Genomic DNA, 27,443 nt, shown 5'->3' on the forward strand with positions numbered 1-27,443 from the left:
ACCCCCTCTGTCTCTCTTTTTTGAATCTCTAAAGATGGGGGCATCTGGAGAAGGGTTCATGGTGAAGATCTTAATTGATAGCAGGTGAGAGAAGGCAGCATTTCTCCCTTCAGAAGCCCTAGTCTCAGACCATATAGCTTTGAAGCCCAAACCATCAACTTGAACTGAACGCCAGAATAAACTGGTAGTTAGCAAAGATACCAGCATAATATGATTGGGGTGCTCAGTTGCAATTAGCGACATGACTTCTGCATTTTGAACCAGCTGCAGCGTCCAGATTCTGCTCAACAGCAGCCCCACGTACAACACATTGCAGTAATCTGCCTAGGCTGAAATCTCTTGAGGTGCTAGTTTTTTAACATGCAAGGAGAGGAGTATGTGTGAATGTGTGAATATTAAAGCATGTGCTCTCCCTTCCCACAACTCAAAGTAGTTCAGTCCATAACAGCTAAACCACTGAAATATAAACTGGCCCTTTGGCATTTTGTTACCCAAGGGCAATGGGCTGAATGTTGCAGGATGGGGGAAGTTTATACCCTCCATATTAGAAAACTCTGTTGAGGTTTTATTTGCCTCAGAGATGAGAGAAATGTGATTGCGATTTACATAAGTAAAACGGCTAAGCTCCCTGATAGTCGGACATTGCCTTTGTAATTTTGTTTGCTTAAAAATGAGATTATTATGTCTGAAAATAATGTGTCATTAGCCACAGCCTGCAATGATTTATCATAATTGGCTGCTTTACATCCATTTGAAATAGCTAGGCACATGAATTTTCCCTAAGGCTACATTAGTCAGCGTGAGCTCAAACTGCTAGGTTGACATTTTTTCCTCTCCAAACTCATATGCGAGTGTAAAAATTTTATGAGGCAACTTTAACAAGGCCCTTTGGGATTTGGGATTATTTGTCTTAAGTTCTTATTAAAGACAAAAAAAAAGTTTCCTTCACTATGTTTATCCAGGTAGAGTAAAGCTCCTTTTTCAGAGGCTAGACTGTTTAGAAATAAATAAGATTTGACAGAGAGAATCGGGAATCAAGTACAGGAGGTTTTCTTCTGTGCTAAATGTATTTTGCCAAGATAAATGTTAACTGTGACAACATATCCCAGGTTTCTAAGGCTATTTCTCTAGATTAGAAGGTTTGTAGAAGAGAAAACTGCTTTCCCCCCCCCGCCAGGAAATAGTGAGTTCTGATAAGTGAAAAGTGATGCGCATTGAGGAAAAACTGTCCCCATTAGATGCATACAACAATGGATTTGAACAAGCAACTACTACTCAAGAAAGCAATGCTGGAATCACGATAAGCTCTGAAAAGGCTATCTAACGCAGTTGCCAAAAAAGGGAAAAGCTACAAAGGAATATATTTTTCTTTCTCTCTAAGGAAAGGTTAAAAATAATACATCTGTTATCCTACTGCCCCTGTATAAAGGACTGTGTACCCACACCTTTCGGGTTTCTATCCATTCCTGGTCGTTCTATGGTGCAGCTCTAACATTGTTCCAAACCATGGTTAAGGAAGCTTAAGTATTTTTTGGCATGAGTTTGAATTGGTAAACCATGGTTTTGGGTCATCCAGCAAACCTAGATTTGCAAGTGGGTTTGTAAACCATGACTTGGGCTAATTGATGAGACCTAGTTATAGCCTCTCTGAAGCCAGCTGGACCATAACAACAGAAGTCTTGAACAGATGGCTAGTGAAAGAAGACATGGAGCGCTAAACCATGACTTGCTTTTACTTTTGGAATGTCAAGCCACTGTATGCGTTCTAAACAATGGGTACCACAAACTGGTATGGAGTTTTTATCAGAAGATATATAATCTTACCAAAGAAAAGCCTAAATGAATTAGGAATCTGTTTTAGAAACGAGATGGCTCAAAAGAGGGGGTTGGCAGGGGGTTGGACTCGATGGCCCTTGTGGTCTCTTCCAACTCTATGATTCTATGATTCTATGATTCTAATTGAATTACAAAAAATAGAGACCATCTTTATGTATCTCACTTTCGTTAGTTTCATTTAAGAAAAAGCAGCTTGGGTAGGTGGGGATCAGAAGACTGAATCACTTGTTCTATGGCTTTTCCTATTTTCTTGGTAGCCTATTCATTGCCATAGGTTTATTATTTATACCCAAATTTTGAGTACAACGTGGTGCATATCTCCCAAAAGTAGTGCATCTAAATAACATTTATTATTTAAATAAAAGGGGAAGGGCTGTATTTCAGTGGCAGACAACATGCTTTGCGTACATAAGGCAAAGGTTCAGTTCCCATCACCTCCAGTTTTTTAAAAAGGATCCAGTAAAAGGAGAGAACAATTTCTGTCAGAAACTATGCAGAGCAGTTCTTGATCAGAAAGGACAATATTGGGGTTGATGGATCTGGCATAGGTCAGTTCCTATGATTTAAAAGAAATGACAGTTATATAAAATCCAAATAGACTGCCCTAGACTGTGTATTCACTATACAGATTTAACCTACCCAAATCTTAAAGCTATATAAGTATCTAGCATTACCTCATTAAAAGGTTTATAATGGGAATATTATTAGATGACTACATGGTTTAGTTGAATATATATTCTTTGACTGGATTTTAGGTTCTCTTATCAATATCAAACTCTACTGGTGATGTGTTGGTATCGAGCAATCACAGTATTCACTGTGGTTTTAAACTGCATTGTGTTCTCATCTCTTTATGTGGAAGATAATGTCCCTTTAGAAAGTTTCCAAGCTAATACAGTGGTGCCCTGCAAGATGAATGCCTCGCAAGACGAAAAACTCGCTAGACGAAAGGGTTTTGCGGTTTTTGAGCTGCTTCGCAAGATGAATTTCCCTATGGGCTTGCTTCGCAAGACGAAAACGTCTTGCATTTTTTGCAAGTTTGTTTCCTTTTTCTTAACACCATTAATACAGTTGTGACTAGACTTCGAGGAGCAACTCAGAGAACGCGGTGTGGTAGCCTTTTTTGAAGTTTTTGGTGATTTTTGAAGCTTTTCCAAAACTTTTCCGACACCGTGCTTCGCAAGACGAAAAATTTGCTAGACGAAAAAACTCGCGGAACGAATTAATTTCGTCTTGCGAGGCACCACTGTATGAAGATATTCCTCACTGGGATGTATTAGCAGTCACAGTAGAGTAAGACTGTTTATGCTTTTTGTATGCTATATAGAAGCTACTGAAATAGCAAGGAATGTATTCTAGAATTTATTGAAAATAAGTACACCAGCCTTGATTAGCATAGAAAAGTGACAATTGGGTAATAACATTAGCTGGTCCTAATAAAGGTATCTGCTGAATGCATATAAAGAGCTGTAAACTCCTGGTTCTATTTAATGTTTCATGAATAGTATTCTTATTACTGTATTATAAAGTAACATGTGACCCTAATCAGATGAAGGATGGCCTATAAATTTTGGAATCAAATGAAAACAAAAATGTCACAAGCATGATCCCATGTTCCCCAGAGCCTTATTCAGTCTGGATATGAACCAATCTATTAAAAAAAAATAGAAAGAAACTAATTATGCAACTAAAATTAATATCCAGCTTTGTTAATGTATCTAAGTACTTCCTGATGGGAGCAAGCCCTTTATCTCAGTAACTCATTATGAAACTTGCATTGTTTTTTTTTACTTGGCAAGATGTAATCCAATAATTCCCCAACCATTTTTGGGAGGCACATTTGGAAAACAAAAGTTGTTGTGGGCCTCACAAAATGTCCATTTCAATAAAAATAAAAATTAGTGATGTTCAGATGTACCTCTGAAATACACCATATGAAACCTGCTGCCGTAATAACAGATAAAAATCAGGCAACCCCCATTGTCCTACTAAACCAACAATCCTCAATTAAAAAGAGGTGCAGGCAGGGAGCCTTGGTGGGAGACCCTAGATCTAGCTTGTTATAGCTGCCACAGTATAGCACCTGGGAATAAGCTCTATTGAACTCAAACAGACTTCCTTCTGTGTAGACTTGTATAGGATTTCTTTGATAAGTCTTCATAGCGCCTGCTCCAGACTGTGTGAAACTTTCATCCTGCACACTCCCCACCCCCGACCACCTTTTTGTTGGTTTGTTTTGTGTGCCTGCTTAACATCCAGCCAGAAAAACAGTTCTGGTGAAGTACTATATTGTGACAGTTGTTTCTTTGGGGTTTTCTTCTAATAAACCAATATGGCTACCTTAAATTTTTGGTTGCTAACTTGGGCAGATTTCATCTGAAAGACCATGCAACCATAAATAATTCTTCAAGTTGAAGGGTTCAGGTAGCAGGCAAAGAAGAAAAAGATCCATAATACTGCACAGTTGTTAGAAATCCCTTTAGGCTACAAGCTTTTCCAGGAGAGGTGAATTTTATAAAGTCAGTGTTAGCTTATTTTCAGCCATGGCTGTTGTGTCGTGCTTAAGCCCACCCTCCAAAAACAAATCCACAACACATCTCCTATAATGGGATCCTATTCATCAATGTTTTCATACTGCATCCTTTGAAAGGCAGTGCAGTGAGCTGCTATTGAAAGATACTTTTTAAAAAATCCTATATCACTCTGTAGGGAATTGTATATTTAGGGCAGGCTGCCAGACTGTAAGAAACACAAAAGAACAGGCATGGGTTAGTGACTAAACTTCAGTCAAATGCTCCCAACATATAAACTCATATAACTGGCACACTTTGAAGTATTGCTATTATTTTATAGACTTATATCCTTCCTGTCAAGGGAGGCTACCTATGCAGTAGCAAAATACAATAAAAATGCAAATGGAAAAAAGTTCCAAACATTGGCATTAAAATAGCAGAAGCAGAAAAATGTGCTAAAAGACACATCCATAAAATAATTCAAATGCAGATGGAACTTATTTAAGGATCTGCTAGAGAATCCAGTTGGCAGAAGAATGAAGTTGCTTCAGTAGCAGTTGTTGCTGTAATTCTCTGTGGCCCCAGAAGATTATGGGGTAGAGTTGTTTCATGGCTAAAGGAAGATATGATTGCCTTTTTCTGCACATAGCAGACCCTTCACATGACAGTAGGCTACTTGTCATTTTAACATTTATCACCAGGATCATTCCATTATGACAGTGCAGTGGCTTGAGATTATGGCACATGCAGATGCTGTGGGCAAGGTTTGAGAAGAATGGGTTGGTCAGTTGCGCTCTGCCCCCCCAAATAATCCTGAAGCGTTTGCATCAGGCTATTTGCATACTAGGAATAAAGTACTGCTATTTATATTGAGATGTTCTCAAAAGGACTTCACAGTCTAATAACATTTCTTTAGTGACCCTACCTTAAGATATGCTAGTATATTTACGTCCACATTGCAGATCAGGGTCTGAGATAGAGAAATAGTATTTTGCTCATGACCACAGAGCCTAGGACTTGCCGATCAGAAGGTCAGTGGTTTGAATCCCGGTGACTGGGTGAGCTCCCATTGCTCGATCCCAGCTCCTGCCTACCTAGCAGTTCAAAAGCATGTCAAAGTGCAAGTAGATGAATAGGTACCGCTCTGGCGGGAAAGTAAACAGTGTTTCTGTGCGCTGCTCTGGTTCGCCAGAAGTGGCTTAGTCATGCTGGCCACATGACCCGGAAGCTGTACGCCGGCTCCCTCGGCCAATAAAGCGAGATGAGCGCCACAACCCCAGATTTGGCCACGACTGGACCTAATGGTCAGGGGTCCCTTTACCTTTACTGACAGAATCAGTGGCTTAGTGGAAATTTCAACCAAGGATGGTTTTTTTTCATAGCTAATGTTCTTGCTAGCAATCAGTGTGCCAACTGCTTGATGTTTTATGTTCATGTTTTCATCCATGGTTATTGAAGTACCTCACAGAAATGCAAGCAAATGCTGCTTTGAAGTCAGAAGTGTTTCATACAACTGCCACAAACTCTATGGCAGTCCTAAGCGTGAGGTGCATTGTTAAATTGTGTGTTGCTTCTAGGTACTGCACAGTTGCTCAGATCTCAACCTCATAATCCAAATGCTTTCCATTTGCTTCTCTTTGCAGTGGCTGTGATTCTGAGTAATCTATGTTTATTACTCATCTTTCTGTCGTCCATTAGAATATGAATTTCATGAAGCTGTGGTTGACGTGCGATAGACTGGCCGTTGTTCAGTGAACGGAGCAATTAAAAATGAAAGAAAACCCCCTTCAAGTACTTGCAAAGCCATTTTTTCCCCCTGAGAGCTATTTGGGTCTCCTTTTAATGAGATGCACTCTGACTCACTGCTGAGAATGTTGTAGATTGCATTGTGCTCTGGACCTGAATAAGTAACTTTTTGCATTCACTTGGTATTAATAAGCAACTGCGACCAACTTCTCTTAATGCTTTAGAAAAACTGTGTGTCACGACATGTTAGTGTGTAGGTTTGTCACGTGAATGCTCCCCAAGCTCCTCCTGGGTCTGGAAAGGGGTTAGTTTAACCTTGGGTTTGCTACTAAAACTGAATTACTGTGTCGCAGTATCTTTAAAAAGTGTGTCACCAACATGAAAAGTTTAGAAAGCTCTGCCCTACAGAATCCCCATATGAAAGTTGATGGGACTTCAGATATGATATTTGCATGTTTGTAAGCAAAAGGTACTGTACAGTATCCATTTATTGGAACTTTGAATTTCTGATTGTTTTTCAGCCTAGTTGATTCATGGGAAAGTGATATGGGAGTACATTCTCTAACATTTCCATCAAAAACCTGCTTGGAATTGCTGCTGATACTGTCTCAGAGTAATGCTTCGCTGCCACCTTCCCTTCGCTGGATGAATTCTTTCCAGGTAAAGAAATGATGGCCTTTCCCATAATGTACCTAACGTTAAGAAGAGTATAGAATCCAGACCATTGTCGAAAACCATAGGTTACCAAACCTGAATATGAAGCTAGTTTAATCCTTGTTTGGTAATCTGGTTTGTTAAATAATTATGGTTTGTGCAACCCCTAGTTTCACTTATATGGATGAAGTAGAAAACTGGTTTGTTACAAGGGCATCTATGCAAAAAACAAACAAACCCAAAACTACATCCATTTACTGATTGTGAGTTTATGGAGTCACTTATCTGATTTGAGATTAATGTGTTTACTGTTCCAAGCATAGATAAAGTCTCCCTATTCTATTGGACATTAAGAAGCTATGTGGTTATAATCAGTTTTGGTGCCTATATTGATATGTCTGCAAAATGGGGCCTCTTCTGGCCTTATCTGGATATAGTGTTTTCTTCTGTGACTGTGAGCCATGTCCCTGCTGCTATCTCCTGCTATATTGCTTGTTTCCAGTTAATACACAGAAAGCGATATCATGACGAGTCAGACCATTGATCCCTCTATGCCAGTATTGTTTACAGTGACCAGCAATGGCTCTTCAGGGTTCTGAGAGGACATTTCCACCCCTACCTGGATATGCCAAGGATTGATCCTGGATTCTTATATGTGCAAAGCAGATGCTCTTCTGAGTTGTAGCCCTTGCTCTTAACTGCAGTCTTCAGTTAGTTTCTTATTTTTACTTTGTTCACAGCCCTGGGCTTTTCTTTTCTTTGAAAGCTGCCATATTTTGGAGATGCTGTTGGAAGTGGCTGGGATCCAAATGGTGCAACCTCTGTAAAGTTAATTCCTGAAACATTGCCCCCCTCCCGGTCATGCTGTTTTTTGAGGCATCCTTAAATTTCAAAAACAGCTAGATCTTTCTTTCTTAAAAACATTTCCAAGTCACCCTCTACCATTATGTATACTAGGGAAGCAATCAATGTACAAGTTTATTCAAGAGATTAAGTCCAAACTGGTACAGTTGTACCTTGGAAGTTGAACGGAATCCCTTCCAGAAGTCCGTTCAACTTCCAAAGTGTTTGACTTCCAAACTGCAGCTTCGGATTGGCTGCAGAAAGCTTCTGCAGCCAATCAGAAGCTGTGGAAGCCCCGTCAAACGTTTGGCTTCCAAAAGAACGTTCAAAAACTGGAACAGTCACTTCTGAGTTTGCAAGCCCAAAGGTTCAATAACTAGGCTGTTTCGAAAACAGAAAGGTACAACTATATTTGTGATTCAGCCCCTACCATCCCTTCACTTAGTAGCACCTTCATTTGTCTATTCCTTTTTTCCTCAAGCTTACTTTTCCTTCTCCTTCCATTGTTCCTGGTTTTCAGACCTGATTCCTGCTATGCTACCTACTTTGTATCTTCCCTTCAGCGTATCTCTTTACTCAGTGCTCTTTAGTGTCCCTTTTCAAGTTCTTAGCCTGCCCCCCAAAGTCATTCGCTTCCCTAGGGAAGTTGTAATCTCAAATTGGCCTTTTTGCACAGTAAAGGACTGCAGAAATATCATGATGCTTTTGTTTCCTGAGTACTTTGAATGTTCACAAACATTCTGTGCCACCAAATCTGCTCAGCCAGTTGATGTCAGAGCCTTCAGTACCACAGAAATTTCTAATGAGGGAAGAAATCCAAGATCCACTATTTGAGAAATCCAGTCTTAAGTTCCAGCCCCAGTAAAGCTTGTTCAGACTACTGCTTGACAAGAAGCAGAAAAAATCTCTCTCTCTCTCTCTCTCTCTCTCTCTCTCTCTCACACACACACACACACACCCCTAGGTTATATAATCTCTAACCTTCAGTGTGGAGTATTTAAATTTTTATGCTCCATCCTTCCTCCAGATAAGAGCACAGGGTGACTTACAAAACAACATATAATATAAACAGAAATATAAAATATTTCATTTAACAAGATTTATGTACTGTTAAACCAACAAAAAACCAACAAACTCAAAACAGTTTACACCAAACAATATAACATACTCATTGAAAATATTCATAAAATAAAAGTATTAAAAGCAAGTCACCACAAAATTGTATCAAAATAAAAATACAAACCAGCCAGCGATTTTAAAACACATATGCATCTTAAAATTGCATGTTAAAATAAAATAGAATAAAACCATGCATTCATTATGAAAATAGTGTAATAATAAGCCAAAACCCCAATGAGGGTCAACATCATCAGTATGCCTTTGTTGATCACTCTCCTTCCAACGTGGTGTTAAACATCACAAGTCGTGATCCTCAGTGTGCCCTGCCATGATTAGCCTCTTTTACTTCAGTGGATCATGCGCGTGCAAAGTGCTTACCAACTTCAGTGTTTATCTTCATTCTACACATATGACTGGGTATTCTATTATACCAGTAGAGAAATACCCTTTGTGTTGATGTGGAGGTTGCATGTGTGGAGGCTGGGTTTGTAAGATCTGAGAAGACTTTTCCCAAATGCCCTCACCATCAGGGACAAGGACGATGGCATCTGGCAAAGAGGGCCTTCTCAGAGATAGTGATTTTCTTTGGAACATTCTTCCCCAAGAAGTTAGGGTGGCACCAGCACTGGTGTCTCAGGTGCTAGGCTGAAATGTATTTATTCAACAAGTTTTTAGCAGATAATTCATTGTATCAATGCTGGTTATTACTCTTTACTCTCTCTTGTTTTAATCTACCTCAGTTTTCTGTTTCAGGAATGAATTATTTTTACAACCTTCTTATAAACGTTTTATTGTTCCATTTTACTATCTTACGTTGTGAGTCACTTTGAAAACTGGGAAAGTAGAAAAGCAGCGTATAAATTCATGAAACTCTATATAGTGGTACCTCTAGATACGCACTCCTCTAGCTGCGTACCTTTCAGGATGCGAACGTGGCAAACCCGGAAGTATTTTTCCATGTTTCACCATGTGCACATGTGCAGAAGCGCTCTACGCGCCACACACATGTGCAGAAGTGGTGCTCCGGTTGTGAATTCCTCGGGATGCGGCCGGACTTCTGGAATGGATCCCGTTCGCAACCGGAGGTACCACTGTATTTATGTGTCTTTAAAAGTAAAATCCAGTACCCCACACTTAGAATTAAACCCTCTGGCAACAACATGGCTTGCTGTAATCTAATATATAAAGTGAAAGTTGACCTTTGGACAACATTGGCTTCATATTTGTCACTTGACTGAGCTTATGCACATGTAAGTTCTGAGCCTTGCTAGCTTTAAAGAGTGACAAAAATAGTTTTTAGAACAAGATCTCCTCCTCTTCTCTCTCTCTCCCCACCCCCAGTTTCAGGCACCCATAAAACAAAACTATGGTCTACTTAATTCCAGCAATCCTTGTTTTACTTTGCAACCTTCAGAATGGATGTCTGGTGGATATTAAAGCAAAATACTTGCCTTTTCACAACAGCAGCTCTGAGAGAAATGTGGTAAATGGCATAATGTATCATCATAAAGATTCAGTATCTTAAGTAGTTGTGTGGCTTGGGTTTTGTTTCTGTTACTTCCTGTGTTCCTAGAGATAAGAAGAGCCAAGATAATGTTAGCAAATCACCAGCAGAGATTGCTTGTACCTTGGAAGTGCGTCTCTCTGTAATCACTTTTGTACCAGAAGCTCAGTTTTGTGCCAGAAGCTCAATTCTCTTGAACCATTAGCTTACACCGAACAGCTTATTAAATGTATATGGGGCTGGTTAATAGAACTTGTAGGTTTCTGTTCATTTTGAACAGAATAGTGATTTATAACTCTTAAAAAATTAATAGTGGTCATGGATAGTGGTGGTATTTCACCTGTAACTGGGAGGAAGAACTATCCAGTTGTAAAGTACCAGATTTTTTTTTTAAAAAATTAACCCCACTATGTGCAGAGAGTTTTGGGTGGCTAGTTTTAACAGGACTTTGCTCACTACCCTGTTTTTCCAAATGTACTTAATATATTCAGTAAGGAAGACAGCCAGTGGCATCAAGTTAGGTTTGGACGTGCGTCCTGTGTCGCAAGTCACATCAGTTGAAAGTGATCCCATGAGTGTGGAAGCCAGCATTTCAGATGGAAAAGAAGGGCCCTCAGCATTGTCATTTCTGACAGAACTGATCACCAGTTGGGGGCGGGGAGAAGAAGAATCCAGTCATCTTCTCCTATAACCACTCAAAAGGTGAACAATATTCACAGAAATAACTTGCCCTGATTGTTGGTGAAGTGGAGATTTGGGAAGATTTACTCTATACACAAAATACTTCAGATTGGGGCCAGTGCCTCAAGCATATGCAGACAGCACTTCTGTCATTACTAGGATTTATGTTAAGGGTGCTTTGAGGTGAGTGACTAGGGATGCCAAGGCTAGCTTGAACTGGAGAGAAGTTCCACAAAAAAGTGCTGTGACATGAGAAATTGTTTTATGAAATTTGCAGCTCTCAAGAGTAAAATGTTTTAAAGGAATAATATGCATGTTAGTAATTATCCATCACTTGCTTTTTAAGCAGGGCTGGCTAACATATGGCCCACTAGAAGTTGCTGAACCACAACTTTAATCCACCGTGGCTGTTGGCCATGCTGGGATTGATGGAAGTCCTAGATCAGCAACATCTGGGGAGACACAGGCTAACCAGCCCTGATCAAATTAAACAAAGTAGACACTGTAATAAAATGTATCTGATGTACAAGGATGCAATCTTACTGAACTCTGGCTTTGTTTTCATAGCTGGGCAAATACTGTTGAAGATGCTTGGTATTTCAAAAGAGAGGGCATGACCTAATTGGAAAGTTACATTCAGCATATGAAAATCCTTTACTTTATCACCAGACTTGCTCAGCATCCCATTCAAATGATGATAATCTGGTGGTAGGAAAACCGAGTGGCACTGACATTCATTCAGAGAAGAAATGTACAAAATTACCGGGGCTCGCAGCCCATTACAAGATGTGGTTGTGAAACAGAAAAGCAATTTGGATGTGATGAAGTGTACTAGAGTGGAGAAGAGAAGTTATTAAGCTTGTCTTGTATTTGCCAATTGAAGTGTGAGAGGTGTTTTTGAGTGTGTTGCGGCCTTCCTTTCAAGAGGCCTTCAGCCAAATCCATAGTAGTTGTCTGCACTCTGAAATCAAAGCCCTTCATTTCATCCTATTGATAGTGTGATTGTGTCACGTTCCAATCAAGCTATCCTTTTTTAAACTAATTATCCCCTGATAATGGGCTGATTAGGCCCAGAGACATAATGACATAAAGCATCCATGGGATTAAGTGTGCTCACTATAGAGAAGAGAGAGGTCTCACCACCTTGCTAGAAGTACGTTGGCAGGTTCTGTGGGGCCATATTGAGTGCAGTAGCTGAGCAGGCCCCACCACAACTGCCTTAGGCTTTCAAATGGAATAAAGGGGGAGAATTGCAGCCCCAAAGTTGCCATGGACTCTTGGTTCTGAGTAACCACTTGCCCAATCAGAATTCATTTGGAGGAGGCACTGCTGTTGCTGCATCTTGTTTTGTTAATCTATGAAACTATTCTGTCCTATCTTTTGGTCCTCAAAAGGGCATCCCCATTCAGTAACCTTGGAAGAGCATCAATTTTGCAACAGAATTATTAGGTTACTAGGTGCAGCTATTTTTCTTCAAATTCTAAACTTTTCTGTGTGGAGCTCAAACTGTATATTTCATAAAATTCTGGAGAACCACTGTCATTTACTGTGGACTGTACTGACCTTGATAGATAGACCTGTGGTCTGACTCGGGATACGGCAGCTTACTATCTGCCCCACCACCTCCACATGTGCAAGTGAAAAAGCAGTATGGACAGTGGTTTAAGGTGTGAAAACGATCAGAGGGGAAAGGATTAATCAGCTTTTCTTGGGGTGCATTTTTTAAAAATGCAGAAGAATAAGGAAAAACACAGAACTCTATAACATGTAGTTTGAGTCCTAAGAATAGCTAGTATTGAAATACACGCTTTTGTTTCTTTTCATCCTCCTCTAGTTGGTTTACCAGAGTGACACTTTGCCATTTGCAGTTCTTCTATTTGAAGGATTGTAGAGTTATCTTATCAAGGAGGTTTCTCATAATGTGACACATGGTAATACACCAGACAGATAAATGCTGTAACTTCTGTTTTAAGTTCGCGTTTTTTAAAGAAGAAATGCTCACATCGGTTGTTGGCATTTCTTCTTCCTATATGGAAAAGAGAAGCCTGGAGAAATAATATGGTCCCCTTTTCTGTTTAAATTTGTGAAATAATGTACTTTGAAAGTTTTGGTAAAGAGTCCTGCTGAACAGGCTAAAAAAAACCCCAAAACGCTGCTGTTTCAAGTCATTTTTTATAGCCATGGTTAGTAAATGCACTTTCAGCTGTATTTCCTCCCAGCAAAGTGGTAGCTACTGACACCTTCAATTAATTGCAGGTGTCTGCTTCTTCTTGGGTGCCCTGGGGATATATCTCATTAGGAGATGTATATCTTATTCTAAAGAATTATAGTTAGCATCCTCTTTAGAATTATTAGTTTAAGAAATATGTTTTTATCTTAGTGCTAGATCCTTTTGTATGCATAAAAAAAAAATCATCTGTGAAGTTTGGATTTGAATTTGATATCCCGCTTTATCACTACCCTAAGGAGTCTCAAAGCGGCTAACATTCTCCTTTCCCTTCCTCCCCCACAACAAACACTCTGTGAGGTGAGTGAGACTGAGAGACTTCAAAGAAGTGTGACTGGCCCAAGGTCACCCAGCAGCTGCATGTGGAGGAGCGGAGACACGAACCCGGTTCACCAGATTACAAGACTACCACTCTTAACCACTACACCACACTGGTTCATGTTTTGTAACTCTAAAAAAAAAAGTTCAGAGTTAGGCTTGATTCTCACTGCATGCCTGGCTCTTTAGACCAGCGATTCTCAACTGGGAGCCATATGGCCCTCTGGGGGGGGCAGGATATTCCAGGGGGGGGCGAAGATGAAAATAGTGTAAATGGGGGGCCACAGCACGAGACTAGGGGGCCACAGAGGGAAGCGAGAAGTGAAGAAAACAGAGAAGTGACCGAGAAAAGAAAACAGAATATTAAAAAGTTTCCACAGCTTTGGAATAAAGCAAAATTGTTTTTCATGGCATTTTCTACTTCATATTCAATAGAATCAGGTTTCAGTCGTGTGAATTATTTACTCAGCCTAACATGGAATTGCCTTAACTGAATGGACAGAGGTGGTCTTCAGTTATCCCTCACAGCAATAGAACCAGATATAAAAAAGCTTGTTTCTGGTCATCAAGCACAAGTGTCACATTGATCGAGAAATACAAAGCATAATTTTTTAGTCAAAATAAAAAAATTCCTTCCTGTAGCACCTTAAAGACCAACTAAGTTAGTTCTTGGTATAAGCTTTCGTGTGCATGCACACTTCTTCAGATACACTTCTTCAGCATACAAGTGTGCATGCACACGAAAGCTTATACCAAGAACTAACTTAGTTGGTCTTTAAGGTGCTACAGGAAGGAATTTTTTTATTTTGACTATGGCAGACCAACACGGCTACCCATCTATAATTTTTTAGGTAATTGTATTTTGTATTAATTATAAGTAAAACATGTTCTGTTTACAGACAAAACATTTAAATAGCTACCTTTCTACCGGTAGGATGGTGGGGGTACGGTCAATAAAAGGTTGAGAAACAACACTGCTTTAGACAAATGTCTGCAACATTTAATGCCATTAAAATTAAGACAGCTTTTCCTGGCTTTGCACATTTTAGGAATAGACGTGTTGTGGTTTTAACCAAAAATGCTTGATGCTTTAATTATAGAGTCACCCTTCCATTTCTCTATACTGTACTGTATTAGAACACCCCTTGTCTTCAACTGTCTACTCTGTTATCTTGGGCCTCAGGTCTGTGCTGGTCTTGTCATTTGATTTCCTTTTAAACTGGAAATTACAGAGTTTGAGCTTGAGGCCCTTATGAATGCCATACATGTGAGCTGTAGCTTCTTCCTGGAACTCCTACCTGGAACACCACAGCAGACTGATTGTTCCCATTTCTCACTTTTAGGTACTCCAGGGGGCAGTAGGTGGTCGCATGAAGTTTATTGTTAACAGCCTTTGAGTAAAGGCATTAAACTTCCAGACTTCTCAAGACTGGCTAGTGAAGACTAGCCTCTGATGGCTTTCTTAAAAAGAAATAAAAATGAATTAGGAACTATAGTAGCTGGTTAGAGCAGGTTCTTTTTCATCTTTCCTTTTGATTATACTTCAAACAGTGTTAGTGATTTAAAGCCTTCAGATGCTATGAAAAGGAATGAGATGCTTATAGTTCAGTTCTTGATTACACTGTGAAGTTATTATGATGGTGCAATATTTTATGCTTGGCTAAGTATAGATTTTGAATAAAAGAATTTAATTACACTGAATAAATACTGGAGAAAGTTCTCCAGTTACATTTCATTAATGGTTCATGCTTCTAGCAATGAACTAATTTAATTTCATTCCTGCTGCTAAAGGTCTGTGTGTGTGTTTGTGTATCCCCTCACAATGTTTTTATTGGAAATGTAAATCTGTTAGAACATAAATGCAAACTAAATGATACATATCTAACTACTTGTACATTCTTTATGCTTTGCGCTTCTTGGTGATGTTGGATGTAATAGCGTATAGCAAACTTCTGATTGCATTTCTATCAACTGTAAATGCATAAATTTGTTATATAATTTACCCACCAATATTTACAATTCTCTCAATATTTACTGAGCTTCTACTTAGGTTACTTCTAATTGCCCTAAAAGCTGACCCATGGTATACTGTAATTAGTGAGTTTTTCCTCTCCCTTAATTAATTATCTTCTTGTATTAACTAAATTCTTTAGAGGTTCTAACTAAATAGGAAGAAATTGTATTTTACAATCCCACTGATGTCAAGTCTATAGCAGGGGAGGAGAAAATCAACTTTTATTCTCTATCCGGACTTAGTATTTATATGTAAAAACAAATTGCATGGAAATATTTCCAAGTAAACATGCTGTTGTTACACAGACACCCAGCCTGCTTCGGTGTTGTATGGGGAGGGGAAGTAAAAAAGGGTTCTGGTCTCATTTCCACCGGTGGGTTCTGGTATAATTTCCACAGGTGGCAAGAGCAGTGTTGTTTGTATGGTGGTTGTGGCAGAAACGGGATCAGAAAAGTATTTAAAAACCAACACACAATGTCTTGCTTTAATAAATGAGGACAATTTATCCCTAAAAGCTGCTCTTCCCCCCTAGTTTTTTTGGAAATATTTTGTGTGACCTACTTGAGCAAACATGAAAAATGGTTTTTCTATCCTTTTGTGACAGGACAAGCTTAAGGATGAGTTCCAAAGTCTCTTGGCGTAGGTAGCTGTAATAGAATGAGTATTAATTAATCTTTGACTGCTAATGCCTCACCTCTTCAGCATCTATATTTGTCTTCCCAACTCTTGCTAATTATAGGTAGTTTTTAAAGGGCAGCGTTTCCCAAGGCTAATGCAGGATAAGTTCAAGAGGTCTTTTCAGTTTTACACACTAGAAGCACAGAAACTTACACATTTCTTGCCATAAGAGTTTCAAGAGTGATTGCCATAAAACAACAAGCAGCTAAATTGCATCCATGGTGTGAACAATACCAACATTCAAATATCTAGGTGTATAAAAAAGTATTAACCTGATGCTGAAAATATGTGAGACTTGAAGTCAGGTGCGCTTCACTGGGGAGAATGTTCTGAAAGCAGAGTGCTACTGCAGAAAAGAATTTGTATATTTTAGATTTGGAAGGTCAAGATAATATTTTTTGGCTGGCATGCTTATTTGTGTTATGAAAAGGTAAAAGTAAATAAAGGTTTCACAAACCATATAATTGGGAAAAATTGTATAGAATATGGGATAAATATAAAAACTTATTGGAGACTAAAACACCACTTTGGTTTTTACCTTTGGAAGCCATAGCGGTGAAAAAGAAAAATATGATGGAAAGTTGAACGACTTATAGAAATTTGCTGAGAGAGGAGGGTGGAGAATTTAAATTAAAAGAGTTTAAGGATTTATCAGGGATGTTAACAACATGGTTACAATAGCATCATTTGAATGAAGTATTTAAAAAGGATACAAAGTGGATGTTGGAGGAACAACTATCACAACTAGAGAGAGACCTGTTAAACTGTAATGTTGAAGTGATATCTAAAATGTATAAGATGTTATTGGAATGGGAGACAAAGGATGAACAAGTGAAATATTCAGTGATACACTGGGCAATAGATATTGGTCATAACATAGAAATGGAAGCATAGGAACAATTATGGAATATGGATATAAAATTTACAGCATGTTATGGTTTAAGAGAAAATTATATGAAAATGTTATATAGATGATACCCAACACCTAGTAGATTGGCAAAAATGTATAAATCAAAATTGAATAAGTGTTGGAAATGTAAAGAGAAAAGAGGTATCTTTTCCATATGTGGTGGTCTTGCAATAAGGTTAAAGCTTACTGGGAAATGATATATAATGAATTGAAAAAAATGCTTAAGATTCATAAAAAAAACCCAGAAGCTTTTATCTTAGGAATTATGGAATCAGAACTACCTAAATAGAAATTTATTTATGTATGTGCCCATAACTGCAAAAATGTTACTTGCCCAAAAATGGAAGAAGAGGTCGCAGTGAGATAATAATGGTTACTGAAACTAATGGAGTATGCAGAAATGGCAAAACGTACCAGAAGGGTAAAAAATAAAGATAATAAACTTTTTAGAAAGGAATAGAAATGGTTTATTGAGTATTTACAAATAAACTGTAAGCAGATCAAGATATTGGCAGGATTGTTATATATTTTTGAAACTGCAGGTTTTTATATGATATATATATGAGAATAGATGGATAAAAGAATAAGACAATTTAGAGTATGAAGGAGAGGACAAAAATAAATGTAAAGTACTGAAGAAAGGGAAGGGAGTCGAAGTCAGGATCGTTAAAATTATCATTGAATAATTGTAATGTATATAAATGAAAATTATAAATTATATAAAAAAAGAAAAGGTCCTTGTACAGCCTCTTTCTGCACCTCCCACAGAGAGCATAATTAAATAAGAGCATTTGAAGATGACCTGAGGGTCTGGGTAGGTTCATATGGGCAAAGAAACTCAATTAGTCAATGGGGTCCTGAACCACATAAAGCTTTATAAGGTTAAAGCTAGCACCTTGAATTTGACCTGCAAAGTTGGTTGCTGCTAGTTTGTTGATTTCATGTCACAAGCACTCCAGGGGACAGATTGATGCCTTCTGGGGAATAGTTAGTGCAGGTGACTAACCAGTCCTGATGTGGAAAGAGAGCGTGGTCAATCCCCAAGGCGGAGGGAATTATGGTTCAACAACACCTGGAGGGCCAGAGTTTGCCCACCCCTGACTTGATGCTTTCTGCTGCTGTTCCATGACAGCCAATCCTGTTGGATCACTATGGCAGAAGCCAAAGTACTACCTTTTGCTTTTGTTGAAAGGCGGAACTGTTCTGTTTCTAGGGCAACCAAAACAGAAGGCAGCAGCAGAATGAAAAGCTGGCGAGCTGGCAACTGGGGGAGACCCAGTGGAGTATTAGTTAATTTTGTCTTTCCAATCTGTTTAAGTGTGTGCGCTCTCTCTCTCTCTCTCTCTCTCTCTCTCACACACACACACACACACACACACACACACACACACGCACACACACACACACACACACACACTGAGGCATTATCTTTCCTTTTTGTGTGTGCGCTGTGGTTTAAATTGCTTCATATGGAACATATGTGCCGCTACGTTTGCTTCATTAGCTGAGGCATGCAGATATTTGTGGTAATTGCCTTACTGCAAAAGGCAATATGGAATTTTTGTTGGAGTCTCTCTCTCTCTCTCTCTCTCTCTCTCTCTCTCTCTTATTCTAGATCACTGGCAGTGTTATTAGACACAACCCCAGTGGCCAGACTTAGACATGGTTGTACCCTTGGTGAAAAGTCCTAGTGACACTCTCACACTGTTTCTCTATTTGTTTGTTTTCATGGTGCACAAATGAAAAGTGGCAGCAGGAAAATTATGCCCCTCTATAACACGGCTGCATGGCATTGCTTTGTGGTAAGGCCAGATCTGGATAGGCTTGTATACAATCCCTTATAGGTCTTTGTCACTCATAATCTGACAACAACACAGGATGAACTGTTTATAATATGACTGCAAGGGATAAATAATATACACATGCTCAGAATAAACTGGAGTTTTTACATGGCCATCAAATGCCTGTTTTTAATAAATCGATTGCCCCCCCACAATTTAAAAGCTTTAAGCAAGTGGTGCTTTTGTTAATGCACACAGGTTCAGTTTCAAGGCAAATATTGCAGTTCTCTTAGTGCTGTTTTCATGTCCAGGACTATCCAGTATTCCTTTCCATCAATAATACACCTTTTCGACACCTGGAGAAATAAATTATTGCACAGTCTATTCAGACAGGACAAAACAGTAGGTGAATATGGAAATCCTGTCACTAGTGAATTGCACATTGAAAACTGTTAGGATTCCTGCTCCATGTTTGCAGTCATGAGATTGTTGTCTTTCACATGATGGTGTATGTTTTCATTCCACAGTATGGGAAGTGATGGAGACAGGATGTTTTGGTATTACTGTATTCCGTGAAGTGGGATTATTGTCCTTTGTTTTCTCTCTTTGCTGTCTGATGAGAAAGAGGAAGGAGCAAAGTCAGAATGCTCCGAGTGTATTGTATGTAAATAAAAGTAGATTAGACAAAATGCTGTGCTACTGAGTTCTGTTATGCAAACTGTGAACACTCTGCGGATCCCTAAGTGTGCTGATGCTTCTTGGTATCAGTCACTGTGATGTTCGGGTCGAAGAAAGCTTGGTCGAACGACCAGGAGGGAGAGAACATGCCAGTCGGGCATGTGTCTCTGCCAGGGTCCTACACAAGAGTAGGACACTCCTAACATCGTAGTTAGATGATAACCACATTTGGATATTATTTGGGTGCTTATTCAAAATACCATAGTTCCTCACCCTGCAGAATTTCTGTTATTTTTTAGTTTGCTTATTGTATTGTTCTTAGGTCTCTTAACTGATTGTATCAGAAATAGCATGCCTCTTTGGGAAAATACCGCATTTTGACAAAATATATTAAAATGTAAAATTTTGTTTTATTAAAGAAACAAAAATTTAAAATGTATCTAAGAGTCAGACCATGGGACAGAAAGGCAGGAAAAGCCCCTCCCCCCAATCTCTGCTTTAAAGTAATAGTGTCCACCTTAAGAATTCGGTAACATATTTTTGAAAGGCTTCCTGTCACCCTATTTAAGAATTAAAGTCAGCAGCAATGTGTGTTTTGTCTTTGCTTTCCTTCTGGCCATGTCTTGGCATGCTTACGTTGGCATTAGCAAAAGAGGCAGCTTAAAGTAAACACGTGCAACTATTGATCTTCAAAGGAATACCATTCTCCATTTCGCCTTTTACCTCATATCAGCTGCCAAGGGTAATAAAAGTGAGGGTGTCTTAACCCATAGACTTAACTTTGAAAAATAAAAAAAAATGTTGTATGATGTGGTCTTACGCTGAATTGGATTACTGATACCACCCAGTTCTGCTGACTTTGATCAGCAACAGCAGCTCTCTGAAGTTCTGAGGGAGAGGTCTGTCCCAGCCCTCCTGCTGGAACTAGAGTACATGCTAGGGGATCCTTAGCTGGTGGGAGTTGTAGTCTAGCAACATCTAAAGGGTCACCGGTTCCGTTCCCTGGTCTACCTTATTGGTTAGTTAAGGTGCAGTTCAGTTAAAATTGCTTTCTTAATGGCAGACAGTATGGAATTTAAAGTGGGGTGCATCATATGCATTTCCTAATGATCCTACCTGACCCTTGACATCGGCCCCAGTAGGATCAGACAGGAGTGGATCAAGGGCAATACTTTATTTAGTGGTGGAACTCCTTTACTGGCAAGCTCTATCATCTTGCCTCCTCCTTGGCTACTTTTCAAAGGGCACTAAATACTTTCCTCTTTCACCAGGCCTTTTATGAAGAAATTCTGATTTCTGCACATGTGATTTTTGTCCTGTGTTTTAATATTTGATTTTTCACTGTATGATTGCTGTGAACTGCTATGGAAGGATTTGTGTTTTGAAAGGCAAAAGAAATCAGTAATGTGAACCCCTCTCCAATCTCTTACATTCTTTCTTTTACTTTGAAGTAAATGTATATTTCAGGAGCTGTTCAAAAGCAGCTTATTTAGCTAATTGTTCACAGCCTGCCTTGGAAGCTTCATTGTTTTCTTGCCGCTTTGGTAAGGACCATGTGACTAATGTCAAGTCTTCATGTGTCTCCTCGTGAATTGCTTGCCCTTTTCTTAGGCAAGAGGGCAGTGTTGAAAAAATAAATCCATTTCTTTTATCTCATTCGAGCCAGGCATTCTATTTGCCACCACTTTTCAAAACTTTGGCTTTTCCTTTGACTTTGAGCTTTTCCTCACCTTCTCATTCATTTCTTGTATCAAAGCATCTCTATTGCCAACTCCAAAGAATAGTTTCTGTATGGCAAACTTGGAAAGCCTTGTTTTCTTAAAACACATTGCTTGTCAAGGGGAAGCTTTTGCTTCCCAGCTTTTCTAAGCAGAAGCGATAATGGCTATCAGCTTGCAAAGTTCTACTATTGGGAGTTATAAATGGAATTCACCTTAGAAGTTTTGAATGCTCTTTGGAACTGCCTTCCCCTTCCCTCAAACAACTTCAGTTAAATTTGCTTTAATCTCAAACAAGAAACAACACTTCATAAAGTAGGGGTAGCCAACACGATGTTTATGTATATATATTGAATTATGCATAAGGAGAACATAATAAATAACATAAACATAGAATAGTGAAAAAGCATTAGGAAATCCTCAGTATGCTACCCAAAACTTTCCTGTGTCCTGTTTGGTACTGCGAGCTTTCTGATTATTAATGCTTGAGGTCTTCAAGCCACAGGATTATGGGAATCCCATTCTGGGTCCTATGCAGGAGCACTGTGCTATATTCACTAACACCCTCCAGCTATGCCCTTCATAACTACCATTCTACAAATCTTGATCTAATACTTTCATTTATAGTCACTATATATTCACCATATTCACATTCCACAGTGTGTGTATATCTTATGTTCTTACTGATATTTATTTTAAAAGTGTATTACTCCTTGCTGGGATATGCAAAATACCAAGCTTTTGACTTTTGTGGTTTTTTTGCATTTGCTTTGGTGTGTTCATTGTGAATTGCAGCTTTGGTAGAGTTTTTATTTTTTATATTTAAAAAAATGTAAGCATCCAGGTGTTGTAAGAGCTTTAGGAAATCAAGATCATCATTGCATTGGGAAATGAATAGGCCATCAAGAATTATAAGAGTACTATGTGCTGAAGGGGACGCGGGTGGCGCTGTGGGCTAAAGCCTCAACGCCTAGGGCTTGCCGATCGAAAGGTCGGCGGTTCGAATCCCCGCGGCGGGGTGCGCTCCCGCTGCTCGGTCCCAGCGCCTGCCCACCTAGCAGTTCGAAAGCACCCTCGGGGGCAAGTAGATAAATAGGTACCGCTTACCAGCGGGAAGGTAAACGGCGTTCCGTGTGCGGCTCTGGCTTGCCAGAGCAGCGTTGTCACGCTGGCCACGTGACCCGGAAGTGTCCCCGGACAGCGCTGGCCCCCGGCCAATAGATGTGAGATGGGCGCACAAACCCCAGAGTCTGTCAAGACTGGCCCGTTCGGGCAGGGGTACCTTTACCTTTACCTTTATGTGCTGAAGGACCTTGTTTTTATGAAAGGAAGGAGATACTTAATTGTATTAGAATATATTTTGCTATGTTCTGGGTATGAGTAGCACTTCCTCCCCTTTATAGTTCTTAGTTTGGGGGGGGAAATGTGGTACTTGTGGCCCTCCAGATATTGCTGGTGTATAACACACGCCATTCCTCACTGCTGACTCTGTCAGCAGAGGCTGATGGGACTCTGAATCTAACAACATACAAAGGTTCACAAGTTCCCCATCCTTAGGAATTTGTGGAGTAACATCTGAACAAAACATTCCTTCAGTTACTGTCCTTTGCTTCCTTGCCCCTCCCCCCTAATTATGGAGGCACTTAATAACATCCAGGACTTATGTAGCTTCCCAGCATGCTCAGTGACAATTAGAATAACATTGGCATGGGGGGGGGATAAACTTTCTGTGATACAAGGCAGTATTAGGTTGGTAATTGCCTGTGCAGATGACACATCACTGTTCCAGAGATCACGAAGGAAGGTGTGTGGGGGGGGGGGAGGTCAGATTCCATGTAATGAGGCTTTTCCTGCTGTGTTACTATAGCCCTATGACTATTCTTCCAATTCTTCCCCTCCCCCTTGTAGTTTCAGTAATCTCTTCAAAAGGCAATAAATTATTTGGACCCCCCCCCCGGTGATATTATTCATTTATATAGATTTATCACCTGCCCTGTTTAGTAGACTCACTGTTGAAACTAAAAGCATGATACTCTAGCGAAATGGAATAAAAAAATTCATCAAATTCAAATTCTGTTGACTTGATCCTAAACCATTAAAGCGAGAGCAACCTGGTTGATTTTACATTGCTTTTGAAATGTCCTCAGGCTTGTTAGTACTCAGGCCACTTCAAGGTCAAGTCTGAGGCACCAATGTCCAAAACCTTGCTGAAGGTAAGCAGGTTTGGGTCCGGTCAGTGCCTGAATGGGTGACCACCTGAGAACCACATGTATGCCACCTTGGGTTCTATGGTAGAGGAAAGGAAGGATATAAAATTCAAGAAAATGAATCTTCTCACTGAAACTGCCAAACCATTTTCAAAGATCACTTGACCTACTTCAATTTGTCTTCAGTGTGTGCACACTTATTTCCCCCCACTTGGAAAATAGAATTATGATAAGTTTATAGTTGTATCCAAAGGACACCTTTTCCTGTGTGAAACTGCCTGTCAGTTCAGATGTTCTGAAGTCCTTTTCCAGGTTCCCCCTTCCTCTTTCAGAATCTAGGGAGGTGACTAGTGGTAAAGAGTGCCCTGGCTGTGGAACTCCCTCCAGTCGCTCATTTGCTTGACCCGTTCATTATTATTGTTTAGGCACCATATAGTATGCTCTTGCCAAGGACATGTATCTCTGTTAACATCTGAACCTTACTTGTATGTGTTCAGGACCCTGAATGTTTGGGGAGAATTTTGCTCTGGTGCTAGGCTAATCACGTCCCTCTGCTTTGCTGGAGGATAGGCTGCTGTGAGATCAGCAGACTTGGCATGGAAACTAGTATGTTTTACCAATTATATAGGAACACAATGTGGGTAACACTAGAGACTTTGGCTTGGTATCAGAGTGCCCTTGTAAGTTATCCAGGAGGAAGGAACAGACGACTCCAGAAATTTTCCAAGGGGGTTTTGTGCATGAAGGTAGATAGAAAATAAATTGCAGATCAGATTTAAGGCTGTACCAAAGGAAAGGGGAAAGGAGAGAAAAGTGAGGGTGGCAGCAAGCTAAAAGCAATTGTGCACTGATGCTTCAGCGCTTGGGAGAAGAAGGAAGGGAATGTTGAAAGTTGATGAGAGAGGAGGATGGAGGCTTAGAGTGAGAAGAAGAGGGATGTAGAAATATTAATACTACCGTACTTTCTTTATGACCTGTTGGAGGATGAGAAAGTTGATAAATCCTCATTTTCAAGGCTTTGTTGAACAGAGATGGTGGCATTTGACACCCAGACCAGGGCTTCTAAGAGAATAATGGGCAGGCTAGCACCCTGTTGGACCATATTTAAGGAGTAGACACAGTCCGGAAAAGGAAAGTACATCATAAACAAGGGTTCAGATCTACAGGCAAGCAGGCAGAGAGAAACAGCTGTGGGCAATGTTGATGCCAAACAGGATTCTCCTGAACTAAAAAGAACAAAGACTAGAGCAGTTATAGAAAACAAAAACTAGGGTGGCTGCTGAAGGGAGAACAAAAGGGCTTTTCTGAATAGAGCTGCTCTAATCTGGATGGGTGTGTGTTGATATTGACCTGGAAAGTCAAAGGATTGCAGTACTCAGAGCTCTCAGTTGCCAATGGCAAGCAAATTGTTTTCCCCGATTTCAGTAGGAGCTGGGGGAACCTTGGCTTTTGTGAGTCTAAGAAGCTCCTTAGATTTATTTTTTTTTTTGGGGGGGGAGGACCAGGATCCTTTCTTGCTCATGTCAAAAGAGGTTGGCAACTAGTCCTGCAAACACACCCTGTTCTTGCCAGTTGACTGTCATAGTCAGTCTTTTAATACAGAATGAGAGATGTAGGAGACAAAATGGAGGCAAGCTAATGTTCTCTGGCAACAGTGCAGTCTTACCTTGTCCGCCTGTGCTATAACTGCACTTAGCAGCCATCGGCTTTGGCTGCTTTTATTTGTAATTGTACTGCTGGTTTTTATTTTCATTTTAAGCACTGCAGTTGAGTGTTTATTATGCTGCTTGTTTTATAAGCCAAGTTGTTTTAGAGAAGAATGGTAGGGCAATAGAGTGATTAAATCAACTAGGTGCTAAAATTCAAAACATTAAAATACTTTTATATTACCATACTTAAAAGACTAAACAGTAGATAATTAAGACTTCCAATCTATTTGTAAATTCTCAGCTAGGCTTCTTCTGCAAAATCTCCTGTGATGCTAGGTCTTTGAGGCTTATTAAGTTGCAAAGTGGAACTTTGGCTAACTCAAAGAAAAGGGTTCTTTGTACTTTAGAGCACAGTTTGTCATGCAGTTCACATCATTTGCATGTGAAGTGAGAACGCCATTTCTAATCTATTTTCACAGAAAATGTTGAACCCAGTGTTTAATGGGTCATATCTCTGAGCAGAATGTTAGGAACAAATTAAGGGAGGGCAGGGAATAACATTTATTTGATAAGATCAGTTTGGGGCCATTTCCCCTTATACAGTCATACCTCGGGTTAAATATGCTTCAGGTTGAGCGTTTTCAGGTTGCGTTCTGCGGCAACCTGGAAGTAACGGAACGGGTTACTTCCGGGTTTCGCCGCTCACGCATGCGCAGACTCTCAAAATGACGTCACGCGCATGCGCAGAAGCGGCGAATCGCAACCCGTGCAGACGCGGGTTGCGTTCTGCTCAGAATGCGGACGGGGCTCCGGAACGGATCCCATTTGCACCCAGAGGTACCACTGTAAGTGATAAGGGGACTTCTCAGCTTTCTCTACTAGGCAATATGTCATGGATAGCAGCATTGTTGGGGGGGCAGGGGGTGTCCATTAAAAAAAAAAAATCTTACTGTGCAGGAGCTAACTTCTTGGGTATGTTTTGTTTCCATTGCAGGTTGCATTTTTGAAGATGTGAAGGAACCTGGTCTGATCCTTTTGAAAATAAATTCCTGTCAAGATAACCTTCAGCTACAAAGAACTGTGGATCTAAGTTACCAAGTGGGGATGTTTTTCCCCCCAAAAGTGATTGTGAAGTTCCTAAGCCAAAGGAAAAAAGCAGTTAATTGTATATTTAACTCGCTGTTTGTTGACTTTGGAGTTTTGAGAAGTTCAAAGAATGTGATAGAGGCAAGTTGGTCAAGCAGAGAGGCCAATTTTTGCGAGGCTTGAGTTCAGAGAGCAGCTTAATTTGGGATGTCTGGAGTCTTTGAGATCGCTTGTGAAGAACTACTAATTCTCCAAGGAGAAGTCAATTATCTTCTGCAGCAACTGAAGCTTTAAAAAATAATAATAATAAAGGAACACACAGTGGCTGACTTGCCCTTCTAGGCAACAAAATCTTCAGAGCTTTGTGAGCCCTTGACCTAATGGAATGTGAGTGGGAAAGGGAGTGACAGAGGGTGGGGGAAGAAGGTTTGACTGCCCACTATTTGTGGCTCAGATTCTCCTCAAGGGAATCTCACCCTCAGCAGAAAAATGGTTTTCAATCCCTGCTTTTATGGTAAAAAAATCTTTTTGGTAAATTGTGAACCCCAATTGCCAAGAAAAGCCTAAAAGTTTTTAGATTTAACAGCAGATTATTCCCAGGTAACATTAATAATAATAATAATAATAATAATAATGATAATAATAATAATAATTTATTATTTATACCCTGCCCATCTGGCTGAGTTTCCCCAGCCACTCTGGGTGGCTTCCAATCAAGTGTTAAAAACAATACAGCATTAAATATTAAAAACTTCCCTAAACAGGGCTGCCTTCAGATGTCTTTTAAAGAGAAGATAGCTGCTTATTTCCTTCACATCTGAAGGGAGGGCGTTCCACAGGGTGGGTGCCACTACTGAGAAGGCCCTCTGTCTAGTTCCCTGTAACCTCACTTCTCGCAATGAGGGAACCGCCAGAAGGCGCTGGATCTCAGTGTCCGGGCTGAACGATGGGGGTGAAAACGCTCCTTCAGGTATACAGGACCGAGGCCGTTTAGGGCTTTAAAGGTCAGCACCAACACTTTGAATTGTGCTTGGAAACGTACTGGGAGCCAATGCAGATCTCTCAGGACCGGTGTTATGTGGTCCCGGTGTAGCACATTGCAGTAGTCCAAGCAGGAGATAACTAGAGCATGCACCACTCTGGCAAGACAGTCCACAGGCAGGTAGGGTCTCAGCCTGCGTACCAGGTGGAGCTGGTAGACATCTGCCCTGGACACAGAATTAACCTGCACCTCCATGGACAGCTGCGAGTCCAAAATGACTCCCAGGCTGCACACCTGGT

At 40.0% G+C, this 27,443-nt stretch overlaps 1 protein-coding gene and 1 long non-coding RNA gene across 4 annotated transcripts in view; one reads left to right on the plus strand and one right to left on the minus strand.

Annotated features, from left to right (window-relative positions):
* UBE3D (ubiquitin protein ligase E3D) overlaps window positions 1–26,764 on the plus strand; it is a 56,075-nt gene extending 29,311 nt beyond the window's left edge. Inside the window, exons 9-10 of one of the 2 annotated variants that reach the window (XM_082216954.1) lie at window positions 6,617–6,755; window positions 26,071–26,764. In XM_082216954.1, coding sequence (XP_082073080.1) covers window positions 6,617–6,755; window positions 26,071–26,091 — 160 coding nt within the window. In that variant the 3' untranslated portion in view covers window positions 26,092–26,764. The remainder of the gene's footprint in view (window positions 1–6,616; window positions 6,756–26,070) is intronic. The other variant, XM_082216955.1, reaches the window with a different exon arrangement.
* LOC309529168 overlaps window positions 9,629–27,443 on the minus strand; it is a 44,016-nt gene continuing 26,201 nt past the window's right edge. The window contains exons 3-4 of one of the 2 annotated variants that reach the window (XR_014218105.1): window positions 16,017–16,102; window positions 9,629–10,280 (exon numbers count right to left, since the gene is read on the minus strand). This is a non-coding gene — a long non-coding RNA (uncharacterized lncRNA). The remainder of the gene's footprint in view (window positions 10,281–16,016; window positions 16,103–27,443) is intronic. The other variant, XR_014218104.1, reaches the window with a different exon arrangement.

Source organism: Podarcis vaucheri (assembly GCF_965113315.1).
Source record: "Podarcis vaucheri genome assembly, chromosome: 3".
In the NCBI taxonomy this organism is placed as follows: domain Eukaryota; kingdom Metazoa; phylum Chordata; class Lepidosauria; order Squamata; family Lacertidae; genus Podarcis; species Podarcis vaucheri.